General features: G+C 34.2%; 1 protein-coding gene across 2 annotated transcripts in view; it reads right to left on the reverse strand.

The window, feature by feature from the left end:
- Positions 1-12,415, reverse strand: part of LOC106718525 (transmembrane protein 132E) — an 85,186-nt gene that overhangs the window by 15,515 nt on the left and 57,256 nt on the right. For both annotated transcript variants that reach the window (XM_045686736.1, XM_045686737.1), the window contains exons 2-4: positions 4,564-5,395; positions 2,823-2,969; positions 1,024-1,291 (exon numbers count right to left, since the gene is read on the reverse strand). In XM_045686736.1, coding sequence (XP_045542692.1) covers positions 1,024-1,291; positions 2,823-2,969; positions 4,564-5,395 — 1,247 coding nt within the window. The remainder of the gene's footprint in view (positions 1-1,023; positions 1,292-2,822; positions 2,970-4,563; positions 5,396-12,415) is intronic.

Raw genomic sequence — 12,415 nt, forward strand, 5'->3', positions numbered from 1 at the left:
GCAGGGAGACCGTACAAAATTCAGTTTATTTATAACAAATAGAGAAGGCAATATTATAATTTTTTATTAGACAGGAAGGTGTGTTTCATTAATAAAGACTATTCCAAACTCTTCATAAGCTTTTTACTTTGTAAATAGAAAAACCTGCGTGAACTGTCACATAAAGAGTTTTATTTTAAAGTGAAGTTTAATAACTCTATTAAGTGAAGTGTACCTATTTGAACGTTACCTACCCCATTACTTAAATTAAATTTGGAACGATTCGGTTCCACGTTTTTCCCCTTGTACCTTCGTTTTTCTATTTTTAGTTTCAGGGCCACCGACGTTTAATTAAAACCTCGTCTTTATATTTTGTTTATGAATCTACAAGAACCAAGTTATTAAACGAGTAGGCGTAAATATTGTTCCTTGTCATAATTACAATTTCATTATATTTTTCTCAATTAATTTTTTAATTTGTTAACATTTTAAGGTACATGAAATTTATGACAAATTATTATATTATTGTGTAATCGGTGTTAAAATTGTTAGGCATGAAATAATTGATGGACTTGTTATTAAAAATCTGACTGATAGCTAAATATTTACACCTAAAGCATATTCCAAGCTTATACCAAGTCAAAAAATTTATTGTTTTTTTTTTTCTTTTAAGAAAAATAAAAATATTTTTGGAGACAATAAAAATAATTATTACTCGACCCCAAAGTTTGTCTTAGAATAGGATATTTAGGAAGCTTGTAATGGGCCATTTACCAAAGCCTTTACTCAATAAAGTATCGTTCCGATAATAAAAGGAAAGGTTCCTCTCACTCCATTAATTACAAAGAATACAAATCCTTTAAATTGGACGACTGGCATGACAATGAAGTTTTAAGAAATACGGAAGGATCTTCAACCGCAGTCTTGCACAAGATACATAATATCTATCTAATGCCATATTTTGACAAGTAAGGGAACAAGCTATATTTTTACTTATTATACCATCATAATATTTTATTCCTTACATTATTTTGTACTTCGTACCTTAGATATTGGAAGAACAGATTGTATATCGTCCTTTTCAATGTCCAATCGCGTGTTGACTCTGTGCTCGTGAGGCGTTTCTTCGGTCGTAGAGCCAGAACTAGGAGCCGATGACACCTTGGCGGACCAGGACAGACGCGCGGTGCCGCGGCCCGACTCTCCCTCAGCCCCTTCGGCATCCCCCTCGCCTTCAGCTCCCACTTCTACAAGCCACGTGAGGATCTCTTCCCAGCCTGGACCTCCGGCGCCAACGGTGTCTTCAACGTCCCTGGACAAAATTATTCCTTGATTAAGGACTTGCTGCTAGAGTTTGTGGATGTCTTTTCAAAGGTCGCCATACACGGACTGATTAAATGAGACCGTTTATGGGGAAATAGATACCAAATACTCGAAGCAGTCTGTATACAGCTGCTGTTTTCAGATCTATATTTATTTTAAAAGCAATTAAGCCAACATTTGACAAAATGTAAACATTTTAAAACATACCAATGTTTTACTGAAAACATAATTATGATGGCAGTTAATTAATGTTGACTTCAAAACAATTCGTGTTCAGTTTCATTTGCGCAGTACTGCGCCAAACCGCAAATTACATCGCGACATGGCTACCAACAAAATAGAAACCAAAAGCTGCGGATTATTACAGATATTTTAATCGGGCATGGAACACTGTAATACGTTTATTATAAATTTAATTTAATTAAATATTAATTAGATTACGTCTACTTTATTCGCAAAAAAATTACCCTGTTTCATTAAAATTTCATCAATTCTTGAAAAAAAAATTTGATACTGGTTTATTATTATAAATCGTTTTAAATATACGAAAATATACTAAATTGTATACCTTTTAAATTTAGTTAGTTTTTATTAGTGACTTTATTTCCCAGGACAGTCAACCTACATAGGGACAACGGGAAATTCAAATAGCTTCACGCAAGCTTGGATAAAATACATACAGAATGGATCCTTTAAATTTGCACTGGAATCATGCCAATCAGTACACTCCCAGATGCAATAAAGTTAGTCGAACTTTATTGGAATGTATGTCACCGTCTGTGCGTGATTTACCTAGGCTATGTAAATAGTTGATAAATAGTATACTTATTTTTTCACAATTTAAATTCACAGTTAAAATATAAAACAATAAAATTTTGATTGAGATATGTAATCCTTCGTACATATTCACATTCCTGAAGTACGTGTTCAAAAAATACGTTCAAAATATTGTAATAAATATTGGCACCACAAAAAAAAATATTTGACAGTAACTTAAAACTAGAGTATAAATATGGTGAACACAATACTGTATTAACGAACGAACAAGAAATTTTCAGTTTCCCTAATTTATATTGAAGAAAGGAAATTGAACTCGGCGTAAGAATTGAATTGAGATTCTTTGCATTTTTATAGCTTGCAAACATAAATACGAAGTCCCTAAACAAGAAATACATCGTATATCTTACTTTTACTAATATTATATATGCGAATGTTTAGATGGATGGACGGATATTTGTTTGAAGGTATCTCCAGAACGGCTCAATGGCTCTTTATGAAATTTGGCACAGATGTAGAACATAGGCTACATAATAAGATTTTTTTTATTCCGCGCAGACGGATTCGCGGGCGACAGCTAGTATAATAATAAAAGAGAATTTAATTAATGAAATCCATTAGATTACTTATTTTAGTTCGTTATTTTTGGAAAAAGGTTTCAGAAATGATTTCCCAAACCAAGGTACAGACTAAATAATTTCATTTAAATCAATGTTAAAAGACAAAGATGATGCCATACTTACGTTTCGAGTTGATCATCATCTCGTAGCGGTTGCTCCAGGCGTGTGGCGGTCACGGTGGCAGCGCGAGGCTTTACTTCCGCGGTTACCGCCCAGCGGGAGTTGGCGGCTGACACGCTAACTAACCGCAAGCCGGACTTCACTTTCATCCTATTAAAATAGAAAAGTTAATAAAGCTCATCTTCTAAAAAGTTTCCCTTGTATATAAAACAAAAAAAAATAGTGTTTAAATTCAAACAGTTCCCTCTTTAAACTGTCGTATTCTTCAGAAGACATTTTATAGAAATAATATCGTGCGGGTTATACTCTAAGGAATAATTTTACACTTTCCATCCGCATTGTAGCAATTTCATACCTTTTATTAAATTAAATTATTCATTATTTTAAAGCATGTATGCCGCAGTGTTTTACATTTGTATTTCAGTAGTAAATAGACATAGTAAAAACCTTTAGATAAAATTTCACTAATCTTTAGGTGCGGTATTTTTCGCGTCTTTACTTTACTTTATGTGAAATGTTGAAGTAAATAAAAATTCAACGAGTTAACTAAAAACTCTTATAATACGAATTACAACTGTGATATTTTCTTAAAACGACAATCATCTGCCGCGTTGTGATACGTACCCTAACAAAGAGTAGTAAAATTAATGACTTATGGTAATTGAGCTGGTTGCCATATATACTCGTTACAACGTATGGACTGTTCTGTTACTTGCAGATATACCCAGTTATAAATTACGAGGAAAGTTTTCTTACAGCAGAAATGTAAAAGCGTGTTAAAATAATTAAATGGTACCTCGTTCACATTCAATCTCAAAAGGCAAGTAAAATTTGAAATAAAAATGTTCTCTTCTAAGTTTTTAATTTTTCTTAGCAAATTTAATATGAACTATTAAATGTGGGTTTTTTTTTAACAGAGAATACTTTTTTCTTCGTGTTATAGAAACGGAAGTCTTAAAGTGACTTTAATACAACTCATGTTTTCAATGAATTTAGAATCAGTGTTTAGGTACATGAGCTTTCATTTCAGATTATTCTAAAGGGCATTTTGAATCTGCTCTCTTCAAGAAATCTCACGAAACATGCAATAAAATCTTTTGCGTTTCAGAGTTTTGTGGAAACTTGGTTTCATATAAATTAGAACGTGACTATGCAAAACTTTTTAAGCGGCACATCGAGGTTAACAGCATAAAGTGTGAGCCACTTTTGAATTTTCCACCGTCCGTGGGCTTCGTAAATGTGGAGCGTCGTCGAGTGTCTCATACATTTTCAATCTAACGACGGTAGTTAAAATTTACCGAGAGAGTTAAAAAGACATTATCAGCATTGCCTAACAAATTCACTTCTCACGTTGGTGCTATTTGGTGGAGGCGGTATTTATTTAACGACACCGCCTACGTGAAACTGTACAAGCAAACAATGAGCCGAATCGAGATGACGGGTGTACGAAGTATTCCCGGTACATGAATAAAACAGACAGCGGTTTGTTGACGTTAGCTCGAGAGATGCGGTGACAGCGGACAGCGGCTCGATACCACTCCATCATCGCATATGTTGTCACCAGCCACGTTCACTGAGTATTGCGATTGATTCCATTTGACCGATGTGCTTTACTTAAATGGATAGCGGCTACATGCCATAATACGTAAGATAGCATTAATACCTATTATACTATATCTTGTGTGCCGTAGAAAAGATTAGTTATTACAATTAAAAAGAGGTATTTTTTTCTATATTAACGTACCTTATAACAACATGTCCAATAGCGTGGCTGGCATCACGTCGGACGACAAATGGCAGATGTAAGCGAGAATGAGGATAAAGTGGAGCTCGAGGTAGAAGCAAAGCGGCGTCCCCGGCCCGCGCCTCCCGGTAACCCGCGCGGGCGCCGGCTAAAGTGACCGAGCCCAGCGGCCACGCCGGTTGCACCGATACCCTGCCACACGCTCCTTCCGGACTTTCCCCGTTACCAGCTTCGGCGGCGCTATACGCCAATCGTATGTTCTTCGGCGGACGTTTACCCTTCCCATCGGCAGGCCACCAAGCGGCGGGGACTGTAAGCTCAGCCAAGCAAGCGCCCTCTTCACCTTCGGGACCGCAAGATGCAGTGAGAGTTTTGGAACCAAGACTGGCGTGTAGTGTGATACAAACACGCCTAGGCCGTGTGGCGGCGCGTCGTGTGCCTCCTTCACCTCCAGTATGGAAGAGTACGCGGAGTACAGGAGCATCACGGGGTAGCTCCCGAAACACAAGATGAGCGGACACGTCGAGTCTATGAGCTGTGGCATCCTGGAGTTCCACCAAGGTGGCATTTCTCTTTGGTGGCTCTAAGGGATCTGGTACGGCATATCTGGCGGGAACAGTTTGTTTGGTGGAGAACGGGCCATATGTAGCTCGAACGGAGGCCGGCGCCGAGCCCTGGAGCACCGTGAATCGGTCCAGGGAGAGCAGGGCGCCGGGTAGTGCCGTGCCGACCGGCTCGGGCGGCGGGCCCGCGCCACTCCATCTCGCCGTATGTTTGAGGAAGAAGCCGCTGTCCTTATTCTCGAAGTGGACCTCCACCGCAAGCGCCACTCCTGCAAACAAAATACAATATTACAATCCATATCACGGGTAGGAAATATTATTTAGATTGGGATAAGAATTAATTAGTCGAGTTTTATTCACATTCGTAAGTAAAAAATGGGTTGATAAAAGTGGTATTATTTTTATTTGTGCGCATGAACAAATTCACACAAATAAACAAGCCACGTAATAAAACATCGTCCGTCGATGTAGGAACACCGCAATACACATAAAATCCAATTATTTTATTACGTACGTGTGGAATAAAAGAGCAATAGAAGGCAGCACTGGCACCGCGCCAACCGCATTAACGTTCTCTGGTACCTCCGAATGATGTTTACAAACATTGGGAGTAATTTAAGTGTATTGTTTTTAACATTCTTATAACATTCCAAATGTTGAAGAACTTTTTTCACTTATACATCTACTATCGAAACAGGCAAGGTCAGACCAATCAGGAAGCGTGACGTTATTGATATGAGCGTATAAATCAACGAATAACGGTGGAAAAATGTGCCTTGTCAATTTCAAAATTATTTTGAAACCGATTCCCAAACTAAATCCTTTAATCGGTTTCGAGGGAGGAAGGATACTGAACCAAGTCCTCCTGATTAAATTGATAATCTTACCCAATAATGCTCCTTTATGTATTATGGAACTAAATTTCAATTGAAATATATTCGAAGATGGGAGTAAAAGGAGGTTATTTGACAGAATAGCTGTCGTTGCGCAGGCAGGCAGGTAGTGTGATAACGTCATCTCAACGTATCTCATTGCTCTCATTGAGTAGATTTCCGTCACGTACGAGCGCGATATGAGCTCGCGTTGAATACATTGCGACTGTCACACTCTAATCTAATGAATAATTCACTCGGGATACATCTTATTCTGTTATACCTCACTGTGTCACTCGTTACTGGTTGACTCGTGGTGTTGAAAACGAATCCAAATAGTTTATTAGTTAAGATTACAGACTAGCGATCTAGCTGTCGTGGGTTAGAATGCCACTATTGTCGTGAACATGATATAGACGTGACATAAGAAACTGAAAAAAGATTTTTTTCACATGAACTTATCTTTCTAATATTATAAATGGGAATGTTTAGATGGATGGATGAATTGATGGATTTTTATTTGAACGTATCTCCAAAACGGCTCAACGGATCTTCATGAAATTTGACATAGATGTAAATCATAGTCTGGAAGAACATATAGTTATAAAGTTTTTTTTAATACTGCGCGGACAGATTTGCAGGCAAGAGCTAGTATGTAATAAATATGTAAAATGTCAAATATATTATATATGTAACACCCAAGTCATATATTGCCTACTGTCTATAAATTAAGTGTTTATACGACTAAAGTTTGATTTCTGTCATTCCTTTATTATAAATATCACTTGAATTAATTTTATCTATCTTATCCTCGTATCTTAAATACTGAATAATGCAAGGCATTCTTGACGTATATAAAATTCCGGTCAAACTTTGTGTATACTAGCTTAAAACGCAATTCCTTTGCGATAGTACACGGCAGGGATAATAAAAAGCTTCAACACGTGACGTACTTAGAAAAGAGAAAATATCTTAGGATCTTTCAATCCCTCTCTAGCAGCCGCGTAATGTAGTGCGCTTTATATCTCACATCTCTGAGAGAAAAATGAGAAAACTTCAAGTATATGTCGTGTTTACTCGGATACTCTTAAGTGGTTGCATGAAGAGTCTTACGTTACAAAAAAGATCCTTTATCTTCATCGCAACAATTTATAATCATTGTAAAAAATATTGAACAGAAAATTAATTCAAAATATAATTATACAATATTCCTAGTATCTCCTGTTCTATATACAACTTCAAACTTACCAACTTCTTACGAACGGTATTTATTTATTTATTTATTTTTTATACTCAAATATATCTTATATTCTTTTCCATTTATAATATTAGAAAAGTTACGAACAATAATTTATTTTACTAACGTTTACTGAACGTATAAATTATAAATATTTAAAATATATTTACAAAATTTAATGACCTTTTATCTCTAACCTTTTCATTTTTATTAGTCATAGTTACTTGATTTATAAACCAAAGAAACAAAAAACCAAACCAAAAAGTAAAGAATACATTTACAGACCTTAAGGCTAAATAACAAAATCAATTGATTTAATATTCTATAGGTATTATTGGCTTGCTGAACTAGTTATGTAGAATAATTTAATCTTAACATATAATTCAGCTCTTTTAGATTATTTTCACAAAAAAACGCTGAATAGTTTGATAAAAAACACTTCAATTATAGAAAAACTTTATCCATCTCACAGTTAATCAAAAATCAGAAAACTAAAGGATATTATAGTTTAATAATAATAATAAAATACTTAATACTAAATCAAAAGCATTATTGCAAAGTAAATCTATATAATCTTCTTCTTCTTGTGCCTCTCCACTATTGGAGGTTGGCCGTCAGCGTAGCGAATTTCTTCCTATCTTGCGCCAAGCGAAACAGGTTTTGAAACGCTGGCAATGTTGGTCCACTCCCTGATGTTTCTCTCTAACCCGATTACCTAACTAAAGGGAGAAACCTTTAGTTAGATAATTCCGTCGGGACTGAACAATGATGCTAGCTTATCCAGGTTCGAATGTATCTGTTTTACATAAATTAATTCTGTTTAAATAATTTGATTTATTTGTGACAGATTTCTAAGGCGGGTCTTGTGGGGTCCCTCGTCAGAGGTCCACGACGCGTTTCTAACAATTGTGACAGCCACTAATCTTGACTACATGCTTTCGAAATTAATCTTCAATCACTGTGACCCAGTAGTTAATCGTTTAGTAAGAAGCTTAATAAATTCAACGTTTGAAGTACCTTTGCTGTATTGAAATTTTATAACATTCTTTTTCTTCCAAGATTAAAGTGTAAAATAAAAAATATTTTGTATTTATGAAGTGTAAAAACTTAAAAGATTACTGAATCTCAATAGTCTCTTTTTGATTCAATAAACTGAACTTCGTTTCTGCAGTTGGCGTAGTCACAATTTATGCTTTAAACACTCGTTTTCCATTTAGCCTTGGGCTACTTTTTATTTTTTTTTTCATTTCAACTTGAATTAACTTGCTGAAAAATAAAAAAAATAAAGATTCTTGTGATTTTGAAATTGTACTTTGCAGTTGTGATGCGGGAGTACTTGGTTTAAAAAGATTAAATGACTTAAGAAAACAGTTAAAAGGTAATTCATTACTTTTAACAAAGACACAACGAAATTGTAAAACAAGAAAGTTAAGGATCGTTTTCATTATTTATTAGAAAGTTAAAAGTCTAATCGTGATTTTTGATACCAAAATTTTTGCATAAAACAGTAACTGCTATGTCAAAGATAATGACAGGGATGACGATATGTTTTATAAAGAGATTATGGTCTCAGAAATCAACGGTAAATCTCTGACGTTCATTGGAAGCGTGACTTAAAATATCCATTCATTTTATTTGTTATGATATCGCAGTTCATATTACGAAAGCAAACGTATCACTACAACAAAAGCGGCGGCAAGTCCCGGAGGCAATGCGCCATGACAAATGAACAAATATTTACCCGTTAATGGACTCCTACATATCACAGTCCTCATTTAGTTGCCGTCAGCTGACGAAATAACACGGCTTTTCTTTTATAATAACGAATGCTATTACGGGGTAATTGTTCATAAGTGTAGTTTGCCTACTTTTTGATATGACGTTTTTAATATGACTAATGAAAAAAAAAGTAAAATAAATCTACGGACGTTTCATTTTTACTTTTAGAGATTTCAATATTTGTTATCAGCCAGTATTACTACAGTCATTAGTTTTATGAAAATCAAAACTAAAATTTCTGTCAATTCTTCGTGGTTATATGTGATGTTATTCTGTTATAACAATTTTATAAATAACTTTTTAATTCAAGTTTTTAAATCGTTAAATAAAACTTTTCATTTAGAAAGCGCAGAAACTACGCTCCCATTAGACAGCCTTTGCACGCTGCACTTGTTAAGACCAGAGGAAAATTACCAACGAGGCTAACTACGAACATGTCTTAAATGATGCCTAGTTGAATGCTCCTTGGCTAAAAATCCTTGCTCCCGCGCTTTTACACGCTAGAGGTATTATTATGACTTGGGTAAAATTCGTTGCTCCTTTTTCCCGACTGACATTAATGTTTGTATAAAATGTTTTTAATCACTGACATGTATGTATGAGTTTTATTGTTTAAGGGGTTATTTACACATTTTAGGTTAAGTAAATGACATTAATAAAAAGGAAGATTTTAAATTACTGAAATGATAACAAAGTGTCATTTTATAATTTACATAATAAATTTTGGTCCTTCGAGCAGGATCTTACATATATTGTGATATATATGTAGATGTAGCCTAAATGACTAATAAACCGAATTAAAGAGTGTGATGTCATTCGATTAAGATTTATTTCGGTAGCATCAGCAACAATATTTGGTTAAATAAATGATAGAAACTCGTTATTTAAATTTATCTCTCTTCTGTAGCTTTAATGCTTACAATTTATTTTTGCCTCCCGAAATAGACACAAGAGAATCCTAAATTTATTTTATGAGGGTGAAATGTATTTGAACTTATACCCTTCAAAGGTCACCCCGATAAGATGGGACGTATCATTGAGGTTATGTTCAGGCCCAATTACTCTTTCTATAAAAATTGTCCACATCTGAGAACATTTGAATCTTACTTTATTATCTTTTTCATCTATTTTATATAAATATGTGCGTGGTATTTCGCTTAAAGTTCTTCATTTTCCAAAACGGATTCAAACAAACATACAAAGTTACGAAACGTAGTTGCCCTCGTCAGCATTTAAATTTCCATTATTTCGCCTCTACGGAACGTAAACTTTACCCAAGCGACTCCGATGTTGAAAAAATAAAATAATTCTCTACACTGTGGTCTGTGTAAAAATACTTCGCCGTATTCTGTGGAAATAATACTCCGCCGTAGTTCTGGCGCCCTCAAGTAATCGACGAAGCGATCGGAAAATACGATATCAATTCGCTAAGCTTGTTGTTTTCTTTTTTCGTTACAGTAACTACGCAAAGGAAATTAAATTGTAGTTGGGGAGAATTTGTTTTTTCTACAAAACAATCAGTTCTGATATTCATTGGATGATTTTTAATCAATTTCTTTCTTATAATATTATCTTTGATGATATTAAAATATTGAAGTTTCAATCTGGTGCCTTATTTTTTTAACTTCGTATATATTTTCATTGAGTTATATTAAACACGTTATTTTACCCTTAAAAAAAATTCATCCCAAAAAGTATAAAAAATATATATCGGTAACTTCATTAAATCTGGTTAAAAAGTTGTAAATATCAAAACAGGCAGGCGGATAGAATATCATGAATAGAACATAAAATAATACTCGTTAAATACAAAACGAATGGAAGCTTACTAAAATTTGTATAAAACATCTATAAAAGCGGAGAATTGAGGTAAAAGAACACCGCGTAAAAAATAATGGCCACCCCCAAAACAAGGGTAAGGAGGCCGGGCTAAACGAATTGTACGCCTATTTCAATTTCAGATACCCGACCCATGATACAGATGTAATTTTAAATATACATTTGGATTTTATAGCACAAGGGGGATTGCAAGCTGTGTTTTACTTAAAGTTACATTTTATGAAATTCTATATTTCATTGCGTAATACAGAGTTTACTGGGCCTAGGTGTAGGAAGGGACCGCACTTCAGGATGGCCTCCTAGAGGGTTTTCGTTAGCAGAATTCTCACATAAACCTTTCTTTGCCCCAAAAAGATATGGTATCTTTTTTGAGAATTCCCTCTCGATAAAAAACGTATAGGAAGAGATGGATGAATTGCGGAAAAGTCACAGTACACGTCACATATTTAAGGAGGAAGTGATATCTGAAATGAGAAATGATATATCGATCAGGAGGACTAAAACCTGGTGAGCTACCTCACACGGAGAAGGGAGATAATAAAGAATAAGAATACGTATATTGTGCCATTAATATTGCACATTGGACATAATTAACAACAAATTTAATAAAATGTGTTAATTTTTTTTTAAGAGTTTTAACGATGGAATTATAATAAAATTATACATTTTAATTGTGAATATTACCGAGAGAATTATAATTGTACATTTTCATTTTGAACATTAAAATCTGAATTATTAAATTGCAAAATGTAATTTGTCATTTCAACATGTTGTCGAAAAGTAGGATTTCGAAAATTTTAATTAAAAACAAAAAATCAAGATATTACCTATAATAACAATATTTTCTTGTACTATAATTTCCTAACTGGTATATTAACAACTATTGTATAGAGATTTCATTAAAAAATTATCATATATACATATATACATTCGATATGGATGTAAGCCTTACGAGGGAATTGTTATCGTCACTGCGGCCTTTTGTCTACGGATTTTCTTTTGAAGCGACGTGACGGAGCTATGACGAGACTCGGCGTGCTCAATATCGGGAACATCGTATTGCTTTTCATGTCAAGATGTACTGAGCTTGATATGTTGTCTATCGACACATTAAATTGAATATCTTTTATGTAACACTCTATGTATATAGATCTGGAAGTATTTATTCATCAATTCTGTTCTTTATTCTTCTGAGGGCTAGATTATGTGTCTATGTGTTTTTTGACACTTGTTTTTCAGGATGATTTTCTATACCTCAACTATGAGTTATTTATGAATAAATTGTACTATTACTAACAATGGAAACTAATAGAAGGGTTTTAAATGTTATGAAAGTTTTAGAACGTGCTGTTATTTTAGTTATACGATCAGTGTACATATACATCTGAACTTAAGCAATTTGTAGAAAAGTTTAATTTTGTTTGTGAGCGCTTCTGTCGTACGAAAATAAGAATATGCATAAAGATATTATAATTTAAAATGAATATAATCTTCTTTGCAACTTTATAACGTTGTCTCTTTAAATTATTAAACAAATTTTATGAGCTTATATTATTTTAATT

Source organism: Papilio machaon, chromosome 4, assembly GCF_912999745.1.
Source record: "Papilio machaon chromosome 4, ilPapMach1.1, whole genome shotgun sequence".
Classification (NCBI taxonomy): Eukaryota; Metazoa; Arthropoda; class Insecta; order Lepidoptera; family Papilionidae; genus Papilio; species Papilio machaon.